This window comes from Microplitis mediator, chromosome 2 (assembly GCF_029852145.1).
Source record: "Microplitis mediator isolate UGA2020A chromosome 2, iyMicMedi2.1, whole genome shotgun sequence".
Classification (NCBI taxonomy): Eukaryota; Metazoa; Arthropoda; class Insecta; order Hymenoptera; family Braconidae; genus Microplitis; species Microplitis mediator.
In genome coordinates this window covers 4,302,357-4,320,938 of record NC_079970.1, presented here as the reverse complement: position 1 = coordinate 4,320,938, position 18,582 = coordinate 4,302,357, and the positions used below count along the sequence as shown (strand labels likewise).

The 18,582-nt window shown below is 31.2% G+C and overlaps 3 protein-coding genes across 6 annotated transcripts in view; 2 read left to right on the top strand and 1 right to left on the bottom strand.

The window, feature by feature from the left end:
• Positions 1 to 1,454: 1,454 nt before the first annotated feature.
• LOC130663946 (cytochrome P450 6k1-like) lies at positions 1,455 to 3,491 on the top strand. Its single transcript, XM_057463534.1, has 5 exons — positions 1,455 to 2,173; positions 2,230 to 2,598; positions 2,683 to 2,867; positions 2,930 to 3,218; positions 3,278 to 3,491. The coding sequence occupies exons 1-5, from the start codon at positions 1,654 to 1,656 to the stop codon at positions 3,439 to 3,441; spliced, it is 1,527 nt and encodes a 508-aa protein (XP_057319517.1). The 5' UTR covers positions 1,455 to 1,653; the 3' UTR covers positions 3,442 to 3,491.
• Positions 3,492 to 5,133: 1,642 nt separating this feature from the next.
• On the top strand, positions 5,134 to 6,941 carry LOC130663949 (cytochrome P450 6k1-like). The gene is made up of 5 exons (XM_057463537.1): positions 5,134 to 5,653; positions 5,710 to 6,078; positions 6,165 to 6,349; positions 6,412 to 6,700; positions 6,760 to 6,941. Exons 1-5 carry the CDS (start codon positions 5,134 to 5,136, stop codon positions 6,924 to 6,926), a joined length of 1,530 nt encoding a protein of 509 aa, XP_057319520.1. The 3' UTR covers positions 6,927 to 6,941.
• A 4,868-nt stretch (positions 6,942 to 11,809) lies between these two features.
• Positions 11,810 to 18,582, bottom strand: part of LOC130663945 (uncharacterized) — a 97,464-nt gene continuing 90,691 nt past the window's right edge. For all 4 annotated transcript variants that reach the window (XM_057463533.1, XM_057463530.1, XM_057463529.1 and 1 more), the window contains 4 exons: positions 17,430 to 17,667; positions 16,883 to 17,269; positions 15,309 to 15,560; positions 11,810 to 14,625 (listed from right to left, as the gene is read on the bottom strand). In XM_057463533.1, the coding sequence (XP_057319516.1) occupies positions 12,733 to 14,625; positions 15,309 to 15,560; positions 16,883 to 17,269; positions 17,430 to 17,667 (2,770 nt within the window). In that variant the 3' untranslated portion in view covers positions 11,810 to 12,732. The remainder of the gene's footprint in view (positions 14,626 to 15,308; positions 15,561 to 16,882; positions 17,270 to 17,429; positions 17,668 to 18,582) is intronic.

Below are 18,582 nucleotides of genomic sequence, written 5' to 3'. Positions count from 1 at the left end.
ACGAAGTTACAGTGGGCCGAATAGGAGGAATAAAATAATTAATGAATTAATAACAGAAAAAAATTGATTATTTGAACTTATCAATTAATTAACTCAATATACTTCATAATTCATCAAAAATTTTTGAATTCAACATTATTTCGAATTAATAACAAAACAAAATTTACAATAAAACAGAATTAATTATGATTATAATCAAAAAAGATAAATTATAATCAAAAAAGAAAAAAATAATCGTATCTCCATTACATCCACGGGAATTTTATCCGTATCTCTATTACATCCACGGAAATTTTATCCGTATTTCTAACTATTGCCGTTTAGAGACACGGATTCCTTCCGTGGATGGTGCCAATAGCAGCACCGAATTCAATTTGACTACAAGTGTTACTGTCAGGCAATGACTTTAAGTTGATTTAAAGTTTCACTTCAAATTGACAGCATGTTCTTCTGTCAAATTACATTCAGGTGACGATAGTAGATTTGCATCAACTTGCACGCAAGTATTATCCAGCCGAGGCTTGATAGAAAATTATCGTTAAGTTAGCCAAAAACGTTTCACTGCAGAACTTCCCTGATAACCAGGGTTTCTCGTACAAAAGTTGGTATTCATTAGTTTGCGACCAACTTGACGACAAGCTGTCGACAACTTTACCATTTGCAACTTTTGGCTACAAGTTACCACCACTTTCTGAGAAAGTTGACGTCAGTATGGAGCCGCAACTGGAATGCAGGTTTATTGAGAAAATAAGAGGCAATTTACCGTCAACTTATTGAATTTCTAACTTTTGCCACCAACTTTCTCAGAAAGTGTCGATCAACTTTGGAAGTATCAACTTCTGCGGGCAACGTGGTGTCCAGTTGCGGCTGTAGTTTCACGTCAGTTTCTCTCCAACTTGGCTATCAGGGTTGCTAAGCAAAAGTGTGGCTATCAGGGAAGATTCCTTCCCTAATAGCCAAGTTGATGGTAAATTGGTGTCATCTATTGCCACGATTTGAATGCAACTAACTGCAAGTGTCCGACATAATCTCTCTGACAAGAGATTTTTGCTATCAGGGCAAGATAACGAAACTGAAAAATCATTGAGAGAAATTAAAAAATAACGAGATTAACTAGAACACGAGCTGAAAAAATTGGGGCAACTGAATTGGGTAATCGAAATTGCTGACCTTGAAAATAATGATAAAAATACGCGCTCTTTTGATTATTTTTTATTAATTAATCTGAGAAAAGTACCAATTATTAATTAATTTAATTGATAATATCGCACGTGCATACAGAATATTGAATCGTAGATATAATGAGACTGACCTTGCAATGATATTGCGTATCAGTATTTAGATAAATTAAAAATGATTTAATAATTGCTGTTTACTTAATTATTTTTTTCCTTACACGCGATAAACTCATCGGAAAAAAGAGTATATAAGAAGACGCCAGTTACACTCTGCATCTAAAAGATAAATATACTTAGTACTATTGAACACTGATAGCAATTGATCTCTTTCACAATAGTTTCAGTCAATGGAGAAAAACGTTAGAGAAAACTCATTGAGTATAAACGATTAAAATCGGAATTATTAGTATTCTATTGAGATTTTTGAATTAATTGTTTATTTTTGTTGTTAATTACAATAATTATACTGTGAAAAATGGCAGTGATCACAAAATACTGGGTTCTGGACAGTTTGATTTTAGTATTTGGATTTATATTGGTTGCATATTTATATATGACACGAAAATTCAAGTACTGGAAAAAACGTGGAGTGGTCGAAATAGAACCCACTGCGTTTATTGGAAATTTCGGCGACTGTTTGACGGCTAAAAAAAGTGCTGGTGAATGGTTAAAGGGCATGTATAACTGGAGCGTTGGTTTACCGTACATGGGTTTTTATGTTTTTGACAGACCGTTTCTGTTAGTACGCGATCCTTCACTGATTAAGAAAATACTCGTAAAAGATTTCAATTACTTTAACAACAGATTCGTTAGTGCAAGTCCTCATGACCGTATCGGTGACGCAAATTTATTTTTGATTAAAAATCCACAGTGGAAACTTGTGAGATCTAAACTTACGCCGATTTATACTTCGGGAAGACTGAAGAAAATGTTTGAATTGATGGATGCTGTTGGTGACGATTTGATTACGCTCATGGAGTCACTCGAATTGGAAGGTAATTACTTATAAATTACATACTTTTTCAGGTTTGACTAATTTGAAATGTTATAGGCAGTGGAAAAAAGTTGGAACTGAAAGAATTATGTGCAAGATTTACGACAGACATGATTGCAACAACAGCGTTTGGTGTTAGAGCAAATTGTCTTAATAATCCGGAAGCAGAATTTCGAGAAAAAGGGCGGAAAATATTTGAGCCTTCACTGTGGCGTAATTTTGAAATCACGTCACTATTTTTTGCACCACAATTAGCGACACCTTTTGGGCTCAAATTCGTTGTAGATGAGAGCGCTAAATTTTTGCGCACCACGTTGTGGGATGTTATCAATGAAAGAGAGCGACTGGGTGTTAAGAGAGGGGATTTGATTGATTTGTTGATCGAATTGCGGAACAACAAAACTGAAGTATTCAATAATGAATTTGGTAATTTTCCGATAAATTAAAATTGAAATGATTATTTGCCTTTGACGGTGTTAATTAACATTGATTATAATTTTTCTGCTAAAGATTTTGATGGCGATAATTTGTTGGCTCAAGCTATCGTATTTTTCAACGCTGGTTTCGAAACTTCTTCATCAGCATTGAGCTTCACGTTGTATGAAATCGCACTGCAGCCAGAAATTCAGGATCGATTGCGCGCCGAAATCATGAAGGGACTTGAAGAGACAGATGGAAAAGTCACTTATGATTTGGTATGTGATTTTTATTTTATCAGTCATCGAATGGTTATCAAAATGTGTGCAAATAATTTTAGGCGACAAGCTTGCCTTATCTGGATATGGTTATCTCCGAAACACTGCGGAAGTATCCTACTCTACCCGTATTAGATCGCGTGGCCAACGACAACTACAAAATTCCCAATTCAAATCTCGTTATAGAAAAGGGGACACCAGTCATGATACCCGTGAGTGGTTTGCAGTATGATCCTGAGTACTTTCCTAATCCTGAAAAATACGATCCCGAGCGCTTTTCAGAGACCAATAAACAAACAATTAAACCAAGTACTTACTTACCTTTTGGAGAAGGTCCACATAATTGCATAGGTAATTTATGTCATGAAATATTTTGTGCTCATCAAAAATAATTATTAATTTGATTCTAGGCATGCGCATTGGATTACTCCAAGTAAAACTCGGTCTGCTAAAATTACTACCGAAATATGAATTTACTCCATGTGAAAAAACTTCAATACCCATGCAACTGAATCCAAAATCTTTATTTACAGTATCTCAAGGCGGTGTATTTTTAAAAGTTAATAAAATTTGATATCTCAATTGTCACTTCTTAAAATTAATAAAATTTATTATTCAAAACTATTCAACTGACCCTAACTGAAAAAAATATCACTCTTATCCCCGTCATTCAGTTATTACTTTAATTTATTCTAATACTATTAATCACACGCAAGTCTAATGATTCATCCTCAAGATTTGAATACAGTAAAGTAAATTAATCATTTGCACAGTCACTGTCTTGAGTAATTGATGTAATTTGCAAGACATAAACATGGCAAATAAAAAATCTCTTATCATAAACGCTACAACAAAATTTTCCGTCAACATACGGATAGTAAACAATTTTTTATACGTCAACATCAGATTTTTTGTGGCAATAAAATACTTGTCGGTTATTTAAATAATTATGTAAATAATAAAATGTCTAGTGTTGGATAAACAAAAAGATTTTTGACGAGTGGGACTTTAGTTGTCTCAGCCACGAAGTGACAATATATTTATTGGATATCAATAAACATTTACATTGTTCACTGTGTTATTGAAACCGTTTTTTCACCTCCGACAGCTCAATCAATTTTCCCATCGTTGAAATTTCGCAGACAAAAATTTCCCGCATTAATAAACTGAATATTTTAAACATAATTTAGTTTTCTTCTTTTTTATGACATTTTATTAGACGGTAACTTTATTGGTGGGAATTTTTATTAGGGAATTTAATGTCTAGGAAGTTAGAGTCAGTCACCGATAAAAAATATAATTTTAACGTCAATCCAAATAGATTTCTCCCACTATAAATCCCGTGTTTGTGGCGCTGCATTATGGCTGGGCAACTGTACTAAATTTTTGTTATCAAAAATAAATGAAATAGCTATTTAAAAAATAGAAAATTATATTTGAAAATTCTAAAAAAATCAAATGAACAATAAAACCAATTTTCATAGAATAAATCATGCCACCATGGTGCTACTCGTATTTATATTTAATAAATTATTATAAAAAAATACAAGAATATAAAAAAAAAAAGTAGGCTCGATGTATTTTTTTATTTAGAATTTTTCGGTTTTTTCATATAATTTTTAAGCACTTTAATTAATTATTTATTTGGGAAAAAATAATTACTTTTAACCAGACACATAACAGTGTCGTACAAATATTTGACATTATAACGGGTGCAAAACCGATATACGTGACGTCATAAAATTCTTTACGAATAGTGGTAAAATTTAATTGATGTAAGATCAATCAATTTTTTCTTCCCCTCCAAGCGGAAACCGTCAACTTTCGACCCGCTGCACGAAACGATGCCGTTATTCGCCTCCGCCGAGAAGAAATAGTATATTACACACCTAGAGCAGTAAACAAGAGAACCTCAGATCACATGTTTGCGGGCTCGGCCAATGCAATTACATGTAATCTAAGACATTTCTTACTTTACTGCCCTAGGTGTGTAATATACTAATTTTACCGCTACTCGTAAAATTTTTTATGACGTCACGAGTACCCATTTTGCTCCAGTTAAAAAGTCAAATATTTGTACGATACTGTTATATGTTTAATTAAAAATAATTAGATAGATAATGAGTTATTCCCAAATAAATAATTAATTAAAGTGCTATATATAATCGAGTATTAAATATTTAAGTTTATATTAAAAATATTCTATTAGAATTTTTGAATTAATCGTTCATTTTTGGAGTTAATTATAACAATTATATTGTGAAAAATGGCAGTGATCACAAAATACTGGGTTCTGGACATTTTTATTTTAGTATTTGGATTTATAGTGTTTGCATATTTATTTATGACACGAAAATTTAAGTACTGGAAGAAACGTGGAGTGGCCGAAATAGAACCCACTGCGTTTATTGGAAATTTCGGCGACTGTTTGTCGGCTAAAAAAAGTGGTGGTGACTGGTTAAAGGACATGTATAACTGGAGCGTTGGTTTACCGTACATGGGTTTTTATGTTTTTGACAGACCGTTTCTGTTAGTACGCGATCCTTTACTGATTAAGAAAATACTCGTAAAAGATTTCAATTACTTTAACAACAGATTCGTTAGCGCAAGTCCTCATGACCGTCTTGGTGACGCTAATTTATTTATGATTAAAAATCCTCTGTGGAAACTTGTGAGATCTAAACTTACGCCGATTTATACTTCGGGAAGACTGAAGAAGATGTTTGAATTGATGGATGCTGTTGGTGACGATTTGATTACGCTCATGGAGTCACTCGAGTTAGAAGGTAATTACTTATAAGGTGTATACTTTTTTAAGTTTTGATAATTTGAAATGTTATAGGCAGTGGAAACCAGTTGGAATTGAAAGAATTATGTGCAAGATTAACTACGGAGTTGATTGCATCAACGGCATTTGGTATTCGAGCAAATTGTCTCCATGATTCGAAGTCGGAATTCCGAGAAAAAGGACGAAAAATGTTTCAGCCTGGATTATGGCGTAATTTTGAAATCACATCGCTATTTTTTGCACCACAATTAGTTACATCTCTGGGGCTCAAGCTCGTACCAGATGACAGTGCTAAATTTCTGCGCACCACATTGTGGGAAGTTATCAAAGAAAGAGAGCGCTTGGGTGTCAAGAGAGGGGATTTGATTGATTTGTTGATCGAATTGCGAAACAACAAAACTGAAGTATTCAATAATAAATTTGGTTATTTTCCGATAAATTAAAATTGAAATGATCATTTACCTAAGACAGTGCGTTAATTAACATTGATTATAATTTTTCTGCCAAAGATTTTGATGGCGATAATTTGTTAGCTCAAGCTGTCGTATTTTTCAACGCTGGTTTCGAAACTTCTTCATCAGCATTGAGCTTCACGTTGTATGAAATCGCACTACAGCCAGAAATTCAGGATCGATTGCGCGCTGAAATCATGAAGGGACTTGAAGAGACAGATGGAAAAGTCACTTATGATTTGGTATGTGATTTTTATTTTATCAGTCATCGAATGGTTATCAAAATGTGTGCAAATAATTTTAGGCGACAAGCTTGCCTTATCTGGATATGGTTATCTCCGAAACACTGCGGAAGTATCCTACTCTACCCGTATTAGATCGCGTAGCCAACGACAACTACAAAATTCCCGATTCCAATCTCGTTCTAGAAAAGGGGACACCAATCATGATACCCGTGAGTGGTTTGCAGTACGATCCTGAGTACTTCCCTAATCCTGAAAAATACGATCCTGAGCGCTTTTCAGAGACCAATAAAAAAACAATTAAACCATGTACTTACTTACCTTTTGGAGAAGGTCCACATAATTGCATAGGTAATTTATGTCATAAAATATTTTGTGCTGTTCAAAAAAAATAACTAATTTGATTCTAGGCATGCGCATTGGATTGCTTCAAGTAAAACTGGGTCTGCTAAAATTACTACCAAAATATGAATTTACTCCATGTAAAAAAACTCCAATACCCATGCGACTGAGTCCGAAATCTTTATTTTCAGTAGCTGACGGCGGTGTATTTTTGAACGTCAAAAAAATACAATAACTAAATCATAAATTTCAGAAACTAATAAGCTTAACAACTCAACTCTATTAAGCTGACACAAGTAAAAAAAAAGCATAATTCTAATCCACGTCGTATTATTGTCGCCATAACTACACTGAGAAAATTAAATAATAGGTATTACTATCTAGTTATGGTAAAATTTTTTACCATCAATCCGATAGTAGTGAATACTATCTAGATGATTGTATAAATCATCTAGATTGTAACATTCACCATATCGACGTTCTAATTGTCGAACTTAATATTTTTTAGTAGGTAATTCTGTGCAATTGTTAGATAGTAATAGTACGAAAAAATATTATTTGAATAACCTAGACTAAAATATTATATATAGGGTAAGAGCACCAGTACCCAGCCCCTAAGTAGTAGCCAGCCGGTCATATACTTTAACATTGGCTCAAAATATATATAGATATAATTTAACATGAGGTGGCTGGTTACTGGTTCGGGGCTGGGTTCTGGTGCTCTTACCCTATACTAGATACGGAATTGGTTTTTACATGAAATAAAAAATTTTTAATTACTTTTTTTCGCATAAATGGAGGATTTTTTAAAATGTAGTTAGACAATTTGCTAATTAGAACGTCGATATGGTGATTGTTACAATCTAACGTACCTGAAGATCGGAACGTTTTTCGTGCAACGAAAATGAAAAAACTTCTGTAATTTGACAGCTTAAGGAATAATTGGGGGTGGCAGCAATTTTCAGCTGACAGACTCACGTCTATGCGAAACATTTCAGAAATCTAGATTGAATACATTTTTTGCTCTTCACTTTGTTTTTTATTTGCGTTTCACGAAAAACGTTCCGATTTTCAGGTACATACAATCTAGATGATTTATACAATCATCTGATAGTATTCACTACTATCGGATTGATGGTAAAAAATTTTACCATAACTAGATAGTAATTCCTATTTAATTTTCTCAGGGTATAATTAAATTACATCAAAATATAATTAATTTCTGTCCTAGCCGATGATTTAATAATGAAAATTGAATGAGCTGAAGTAACTTTATTAAATTAATAACGGCTGAGTAACTCATAAATATTATCTCTATTCGCCGGTAAACATCTCCCTCACTACACGGCAGATATTTTGGATCTAATTTGCATATCAACCCAAGCGATATCTTAGATACCTTTTAGCATATTTAATTATTTACTTGCAATTATGCTTCTCCATGTACACATATCAAACACTACATACTTTCTACATCAACATCAGTACCGACCCTTCTAACTTTTTTTTATTTTACATGACGCAAAATTTTTGTTGATCCTACAAAAAAAATTGATCAATTCTTTAATTTAAATATTAAATTAAATTAATTAAAAAAAAAACAAAGGTATTTATTCGGTCATGGACACGTAAATTACTGCATGTAAAACACAAACAATTTAATTATATATTCATATATTATATAATTAATTTTATACATTGATAATATTAATAAATATTTCATTACCACATTTATTTATAATAAATTTAATTATCAATTAATTGATAATTTAAATGTTTTACTGTTAACCTTTCAATTAATTATGATAATTATTTCTTAATAATTAATATTTAATAATTGTCGCTCGCCAGCGAGCTAACCAATTGTTTAATTACTTAATAATAATAATAATAATAATAATAATAAAATTAATAATACATTATGTAGAGTAAGATCCTTAGATAAATATTATATTATTGATTGAAAGGTTGTAGGATCAAATTAACAACACAAGATTGGTTATTATTTCGCGACGTTTCGTGTCTTCATCGAAACTTCTTCAGGGTTTGGGTTTTTATTATATTTTTTTATTATTTTACAACATTATCATCAACTACTGTTGTCTTGTAATTTTATAAGCCCATTCTAAAATGCTGTATAGAATTTACCATCGAACTGTAACTTACTGTAATTTTTATACAAATGAAATACGACAAGTAATTAATATAAGATTTGACTACATCGAGAGCACATATTATGCTATGTTATATTAAGAATTAAATGATTTCTGATTACTGTGTAAGATTTAATGGATTTATTAAATCCATATGATAATAGGTAGTTTAAAAAAGTCACTTAAATATTTAAATTAAAATTAACTTAAATTTACGTGATAGGAGAGTGAGATGTTGGAATGCTTAATTGGCGGGAACTTAGTTGAGGTGATTTTAGTATTAAAATCAATATATTTAACACTTCCCGATAAGATCCCGATAAAAAATGATTTTGTATAATTATATATAATTATATATGAGTCCATATATAATCATATATGTTTGTATTTCTCTGTAGAACGCCTGAAGAAGTGTCAATAAAGACACGAAATGTCGCGAAATAATAAACAATCTTGAGTTGTTATTTTGATCCTACAACCTCTCAATCATTAATATGAAATTAATAATATTAATAATAATAATAGTAATAATAATAATAATTATAAAATGAATAATAATAATAATGATAATAAGTTAATATTCATATCCAATGGCATTAGTGCGTTTGTTTTTTATTAATATTTTATAATTATAATAATTAATAATATATTTTACTTAATCATTATCATTTATATATATATTTATTATATATTACCTTCAAATATTCACGAATAATAATATATTTAAATTGATTAATAAATAATTATTGATATCCCGCTCGTTAATAACGAGTCTAGACTACAATTATTTACATATTTAATTGTAATCTTAATTTATTTAATTTTTATATTAAATTCAAAACAATAATTATGTTTTTTAATTTTTGTTCCTTAGAAATAAAAAAAAAAGTAAATACTCGTCATAAATTTTTTTTTAATTACTCGGTAAAGATTTTAGTATTTTATTATTTTTACATTACAATGCAGATCATTTACTTGGCAATATTACACTTTTAGTAATTATGTAAATAGATTATTTAATTGGCTTGTTATTTACTTATTTATTTATTTATCTATATATTATTATAAATAATAATTTAGTACCAGTTTAAATTTAATTGAAGAGGAAGATAAATAAATAATGAGAGATAGATCAGGCACAGATAGTGTTATTAGTGTTATTATAAATAGTTTGTTATTGTATAGTTTAGTTACTTTAGATCCTCACTCGTTATATATTTAATTAATAAATACAATTATTATTCATCTATATAATTAACGAGTGATTTGGTCTAGGCCCGGTTAGTAAAGTTAATATGCATATGTTACTTTGTTTGTTTTAAAGTAAATTGAAAAAATTGGTCGTCAAGTTTGATATTTATTTATTTTTATTCTATTAAATTACTAATTTTTTTAAATTATGTAAATTAATATGCAGTGGTAACAAAAAATATAAATGAAAAATCGGCAAATTAACTGTTTATTTAAATTTAAAAAATGCCCAATACATGGGATTTTATTGACAAATAATTATTAATAATAATAATATGTAGTAGTAATAAACAATAAGACTAGAGTTGAACAATACATGCGTTTAAATATCGCCGTAGAGAAACACTGATGGAGTATAAAAATATAAACATCTAAAAATCAAATTGTGATAATAATTATTTATTTTAAAATAATAATAATAATAATAAATGTTTCTTTGCTTATTATTTTAAAAATAATAAATTTACAACTTAATTTATAAAAACATTTAAATAATAATAATAATAAAATTAATATTAATTATGATTAAAGTAATAATAATTAAATAAAAGTAAAATAAATTTTTTTTTAACACTAAATACTTATCGAAAAGACAATATAGGTCATTTTTATTAATGATACTGAAGTTACCCGATGTCTGATAATTTTTGGATTTTTTTAAAAGCTACAAATTACAGAAAAAAAATATTTGGAAAATTGCACCTATGGTTTTTTAAATTTTCTACATGTGCCTATTTTTTTTTTGTCATCGATTCGTTGCAAAAAAAATCCAAAAAGTATCTGCTAATTTCAGAATCATTTTTTAATGATACTGAAGTTAGCCGATGTCTAATAATTTTTGGATTTTTTTAAAAGCTACAAATTACAAAAAAAAATATTTGAAAAAATTCCACCTACGATTTTTTAAATTTCCTACATGTGCATATTTTTAGTTTTTTTTTTTTGTCATTCATTTGTTGATAAAAAAATCCGAAAATTATCAATTGTCTGATAATTTCAGGATCATTGTTTAATGATACTGAAGTTACTTGATGTCTGATAATTTTTAGATTTTTTTAAAAGCTACAAATTACAGAAAAAAAAAATCTTGAAAAAATTGCACCTATGGTTTTTAAAATTTTCTACATGTGCATATTTTTATTTTTTTTTTTTTGTCATCGGTTCGTTGAAAAAAAAAATCCAAAAATTATCTTCTAATTTCAGGATCATTTTTATTGATACTGAAGTTACCCGATGTCTGATAATTTTTGGATTTTTTTAAAAGCTACAAATTAGAAAGAAAAAATATTTGAAAAAATTCCACCTCTGCTTTTTTAAATTTCCTACATGTGCATATTTTTAGTTTTTTTTTTTTTTTTGTCATCGGTTCGTTGAAAAAAAAAAATCCGAAAATTATCTGTTATTTTCAGGATCATTTTGAATTAACATATTTGATTATTTATGTTTAATATATATCTTCTCTTTACGCATTTTTACTTTTGATTAACCAACTATACATAAAAACATTTACATGGAATAAAATAATGATAATTACAATAATAGTTACAATTAGTTCATTTAAACAAACGTGCTCAAGATAAATTTATTATAATTATAATTATTATTATTTTTTTTTGTTACACATTGCACCGTCATCATTTTTTAAATTCAGTAAACAATACTGCGATTGAGAAGCACACATTTAATTTTTTTTTGTTTTTTGTTTTTTTTATTATTATTATTAGAGTATATTTATATTTATATATTTTTTATTAATTATCTGTTTGCCTATCTAGCTACTGCTTTACTCGATACATTGAGATAATGGATGTTATTATTATTATTATTTTTATTATATACGTTTTTTTTTATGGCGATTTGGATTTTTTTAAAACTTAAATAATAATATTTTAATATTTATAATGACGATCATGTAAGATCGGACTACGGTAAACAATAAATAAAATCTACAGCACTAACATCTCGCATTCGCGATTCCTAATTTTAAACATTTACTCCAATAGTTACACAAGACAATTTTTTTTTTTTTTTTTTTAGATATTCCCAAAGAAAAAATAGTAAAATAATTATTCAGTACATATTTATATTATCATATTTATTTTACTGAAGAGTAAATCAGCTACTGATGGGTTATATATATTTTCAATAAATAATATTTATTTATTTTTTCTTTGCTTACGTTTAATAAAATTTATACTCTTTATTTAAATAGCCCGCGATTAAATACTCCAGTGAAAATTTAATTTTCCATTTAAAAATAAAACAAAATGTCGTTTAGTCAAAGTGTTTTAAATTAAAGCCACTGGTACTGAAAAAAAGAAGAGAGAGAGAGAGAGAGAGAGAGAGAAGACTTGTCTTGAATAATTTTGATTAATAAAATATTTGGAATAGCAAAACAATAAAATAATGGAAGCATTCCAATGATATTTGCTTCTACCCGTAAATTTACCGTCGGTTTAATAAATAAAAATAATAGAGGACACTTTGATGCCGCGATGAGAGAAGGAGAGACATTAATGGAGAGGATGAATAATAAAGTTTTTAAATTTGACCGGTGCAGCAGGACGAGTGCTGGGACCACCACTCAGTGAAATTCTGTAACCTCGCGGTTTTGTTTCCATCGAGCGGAACTACGTATCACTTGACCTCTTCGTGAGTTGGGGAGTGTAACTGATGTGACGTTGGACCCGCAATGTCACCGTGTCGTTTAGGGCGAAAGCTCGCGGTCAGAGACGAGATCCAGCTGGGCGACTGCTGGTTCGAGTTCTCGTTGAGGGACCCGCTGTTGCTTCTAGTGCCGTCGATACTCATGCCCGACTTGAATCTCGAGAAGAGACTGGGGGAAGATTTCTTGGTGCTAGATGGCGACGCGAATACGAAAGCCTTCTTGGTGGTCTTGGCGCACTCTTTGTAGAGCATCGAGTCAAGGCTCCCTGTGTGCTGCATCTCCTCAGACTTTTTATCCTCCAACGATCCCAGAATCGCCACTTCATTCTGTTTGGTTATTTTGGATATGTCCTCCATACTCGCGGAGCTTCTGCGTATCTCAACTTTATCAATATCCTCATCGACAATAGAGGAACTGCCGGGATGGACAACAATGTCGGGCTTTGACTTTGTCACAGCTCCCGTTCTGACATTAATCTCACTAAAGTTTAATTTCTTTTGCTCCTTAATGTCCTTTACAGTGGATTTGGTAATCGACATTTTCCCTTCTGGATTTGAAAGATTTCTTTTGTGTTTAACAATCGAGCTATCACAGCTGCTGTCATGAGCCGGAAGGACTTCTAAAGACGCAGAGGGTCTTTTTTCTTTAGTAAACACCATTCTCCAGCTTTTAGTTCTCCCATCATGAGATTTACGTGTCTTCGGAAGCGTCATCGCCCGCTTGTCCATACTCGTAAGTGCAACAACAGTACTACCACTACTTCCACCTCCACCTCCACCGCTATTACTCGAGTCTTTGGTGCTTTTAGTCAAATTACAACGTTTACAAATTAATATAGAACTACTATTTGAAGAGCCACCACCAGCACAGCTACTAACACCAACACTACCGCTAACAACAGAGTTACTTTTGCTAAGTGTTTTAGTTACAACATGATGATGATGATGCTTGGACTTAGTTATTGGTGGATCCTTAGAGTCAAAGCTAATACTCAGACGATCTGTTAGATTACGCAGTCTTGACAAAAGTGACTTGTGATGATTATTTGACGAAGATGATTTGTCATCACAACAGCAACGTAAATTAGCATCTGTCATTACAACTAATTCTTTACGATTTATTCTACCACTACTACTACAACTAGTATTGTTATCGTCGACGTCAATGCTCATACGTTTATTAGATTTATTATATTTTTCTAAAATGCTACTCTCAACAAAACCGTTACCATTTTCTTCAGACAATTTACTGTCATCTTTATTATTACGCGCCTCAATACACAATATTTCATCCCTTTCAAACTCCTCGAGTATTCTCGTGTCTTCGCCTGATCTGGCGCTTACTGGGGAACTCATATCGCTGCTGAGATTCTCGCCGCGGCTCTTTCTACGCTCGCGTTCGTGATCCCTCACGGCTTTTGCTAGATCGTGGTTGTGATAATCCAGTGAGGATTTGTCCCTACTGCCCTTCCTACTTCCGGGATAACTTTTACGACCTGTCGAGGAAGGCGCGACGTTCCCCTCGGTTGATATTTTGAACTTTAGTGTTTTTTCGCTTATTTCCACCTCAGTGGCAGTCTCCGGATCCGAGCTCTCGATATTTTCTAACTCTTCGAGCATCTGGTTGTCCGCTTCGTCTTCGATTGAACGGGAGCGCGATCTTATCGTACCTGCGGATCGCTTAGACCGCATGCTGTGAGAGGAAGTCGACTTTATTACGCTGGACGATCCGGTGTGAGATGAGGACATCGTTGACTCGCCGAGGTCGACGATACTTTTACGGTGATGCCGCTCATCTTTGGCAGCTTCATTAAGACGCCGGTAGTAGTCCAGAGCATATTTTACCGGTGACACGATTAGCTCCTGAAAAAGACGGGATATTTTCTTAATAAATTTATGTACTTGATAAATTAATATGGATCAAAGAGACTGCTACTTTTTAAACAGAATCTAGAAGCAATTATCTTTCAAAAACTCTTTTAATAATAAATTAATTATTTATAAACTTCAAGAGACTTTTTTAAATAATAAATTAATTTTTTTTATTGCGATAAAACTAAAAAATTTTTTTTTATGCATTCGCGATGAAATAAAGGATAAAAAAAGCTGATGGCATGTCAATTAAAAATTTTTATTCAAAAGCACAATCACAACTTTATTATGATTAAAAAAATTTTTATTTTTAATTTCGAATTGGTCGCGCCAACTTTTTTATAACTAGAAACTTCTGGTCGAGCTCAGAAAGTTCCTCGCTTCTGTCCCTAGTTGTTATTTTTTTAGACCCCAAATATGTATGCCATGAAAAATTCAAAGCGCGGTAAAGTAAATCTCCTCAGAGTTTAAAAATATTTGTCTTAGACTTTCAAATTTTTTCAAGAAATTTTAGATGGCCCAAATTACCCCCTGGTCGATTTTGTTCCTTGGCACGAATTAAATTTTTTTTTTGACAAAACTATTTAATGTTTAAAAAAAAGTTTACAAAGAAAAAAAATAGTGATTTAACGATAGATATTTTATAAAATAAAGAGTTAGATAATATATAATACCTGAAGTTCAGGAAATAGATCACCAAGAACTTCAAAGAGTGGAAGAAGAACAAGTCCAATAAAGCTGCATTGTGAGGATGGTTTAGTGACTTTGTCGCGATCCATAAATGGTGTTACTGGCAGTCCCTCGAGTTTCTCTGCGTCTGATTGTTTAAAGAACTCTTGTAGCAATCGATCGAGCCAGGGCTCTGCCACATCCATTGGCCTTGCCTCGTTACTAATGTCCGCGACTTTTATTAATATCATTGATAACTGAAATCGATAATTTCATTTATAAATAAAACCCATCGCGCCATAAAAAAAAATAAACAAACCCGGGTCAAAAATAAAACTTGATTTAGACTTGGTTTACCAAGTCGAAATTTGGAGCCGTTTTTTACAAGACAAACGACTATTTTACGGAGATATAAAATACATTAAGTTTTCGCCTTGGTTTAGACTTAACTGGCTTACTTAGTCACGATTTAAGACGAAAAAGTTTAAATCAACTCGAAATTGACTTGGTTTAGACTTATTCGACTTAAATTTTAAGACGAAAAAGTCGAAACTACACTCAAAAAAATAAATGATAAATTTTATTCAGATTTTCAATTCATTTTTAATGTTTGAACCATAAACCTGCATCGAAGATGGTAATTCATAAATAATATAATATTGAAAGGATGATTATCTAAAATATATAGATATGAAAAAAAATGGTCACTCTTAGTCTTTAAATTTTATGGTTTGAAATCATCAGTAATACTTTAGGTTAATTCTTTCACATACATTAAAAGCTTACAAACACAGGTAAAATTTTATTGTTTCAAATTATAAAAACTGATGCGCTCAAGATATACTTTTTGACAATTTCAAGAAAGTAATAATTATATACCGTTGTACATAAAATCAATTGTTCGACATTGAAAATTTTATGTATCATACTGAATGATTTTTTGCTTTTTTACTATAAACTTTAATGTTCCAAACATCGAATGTTGAAGCTGAAACGTTAAATTATTATAATTTCATTTTTTTTTTCTACCAAACAGTAATTTCTATTACTTGTAACATGATTTATTTACATATAAATTTTAAATTTCAATATTTATATTAAGATTATTATAATTTATTTTATAAAACCATGAAATTACTGATTGAAATGATATTAAATTGTGACCAGATTCTAAATTTTTAGTTATCAATTACTAATTTTTATAATTCATTTTTTTGCGTTTAAGGTCCCATACAAAAAAATATATAAATAACATATATGTCACATATATATTTTTTCGTGTGGGGTGAAATAATTTTTATATATTAATTTTGATTTAGCAAGTCAAAAATAAGGTGAATGACTATTGTGCTCGAAGTAAAGACGAATAAGTTGAAACTAAGATGAAAAAAGTTCAAAAAGTTGTAATAAATTTAATTTAAGTTGAAAAAGTCGAGATCTTATCGAAAAATCGTCGGCAAATCGATAGCTTCAAAAGTAAATAAAGTGAAGCGAGCCTGAATCAAGTTTTATTTTTGACCCGGGAACAAATAATAATAAAAAACGCATCCAGTAAAGTTTAATGACACGATAATATTACCAAGTTAATGTGCGCCCTGTTTTGATAATCGAATTCCTGAACAACGTCCGTGAATTGCCCGAGTATCTCGTTGTGTCTGGCCATATCAGTAGCGAGGATACATCTTATAATACCCTCCCGTACTGTGCGAAACGTCGTGGCGTCAAGAGACGCGAGTATATTGCACTCAGGTGCTTCGAGGACACGGAATGCGACTGAGCAGTGGTGATTCTCTAGCGGCGAGATATCATTGTAACGCAACGCCAGCTCTGTACGTGCATTTATCTGATAGATGTTGTTGTATCCTGGATGGTCGAGGTCGTGACAAATGCAGGAAACGATCAGTATCAGGACCTCGAGGTGGCCAATCTTTGAGGGGAGATCCACTGCCCATGCTATCGCGTACATCTATAGTTAATAACACACACATTTTATTTTATCTTAACATTATTTTAATTTATTGCTCATCATGTTCTTTTAAAAATTTATTTATGGATTATTGTTATTATTATTACTGAGGACGCTAATGCTAATGACGGTAGATTAAGATTAATAGTATTGATTTTACCATTTGCGCGACACAAAAGCAGTGCCTGAAGTTGTGAAATGGCACCTCATTGTAATTATTGTAAACTTCATAGAGAAAATTTCTCAATGTCGGTAAGGGAATGTTGAATTTCTGTGGCAACTCCAACTCAACGAACATCGTTTGTAACATCAACAAAAGCTCTTCATCTTCCCACTGTCGGGCGTCAAATGCCGGAGAACGGAGCCATTCACGGACACTTGATGATACTGATACATCACTGAAAATATACATACATATATAAATACTACATACTTTTATGAAACTAATTAATCTCTATTCATGTACTCAGAAGTTTATGCTAATTGAAGTTATTAAATAAATCTTAAACGCTGAAAAAAAACTGATAATAAGTCCTATCTAAAGGAGAGTTTATAGTCATTTTTGACCGAGCTTTTGTCTAGACGCAAAGTCAAGAACGAGGCTCAGTGCATTGCTCTATAATCTAGCAATCTAGGTTTTTATTTTTCAAAAATTTTGGTTTGTTCAAGGGTGAAACGTGGGCAGAGTTACCGTTTAGTGCGCAAGTGCAACAAGGATAGAACCGCTCGTGGACTTGAGTGAGATAGAGAAAAAAGTTCAGACCTTTCTTAAAGATTTTCATATTTACATTTGAAAGGCTCTCATCTTTTTATGTTAACTTTCTTATCCGAGATGATAATCATTTATATCTCAGGTGGCGAAGTTTACAAATTTTTACAAAAAAAAAACAAAAAGAAATTAGTACTATCGAAAAGTTTTAGACATGTAAATCTATCTATTTATCTGGCTGAGTGTCTCGAAAATGTCTGGATTTAGGTCTAATTCCATCAGAATACTGAAAGTTTCCATATAGATTTTCCAGAGACTTTTCCTATCAAGATGACTGATATAAGAAATCTCTATCAAAAAAATCCATGTGGGATTGCATAGGAATCTATAAAGCAAAGTATAGATTTATTTAAGAATCCATGTAAGGAACCATAGGTATCTAGATTCCCATAGGAAACTGGGTACCTGGATTCCCATCTAGAACTTGGATGGACATGGATTTCTTTCTGAGAAATTTATACAAAAATCTGGGTTTCTATATAAGTAATTTCTGTAGAATCCGATGTCCTTGGAGATCAGAATGTTTTACGCGGAACAAAAATAA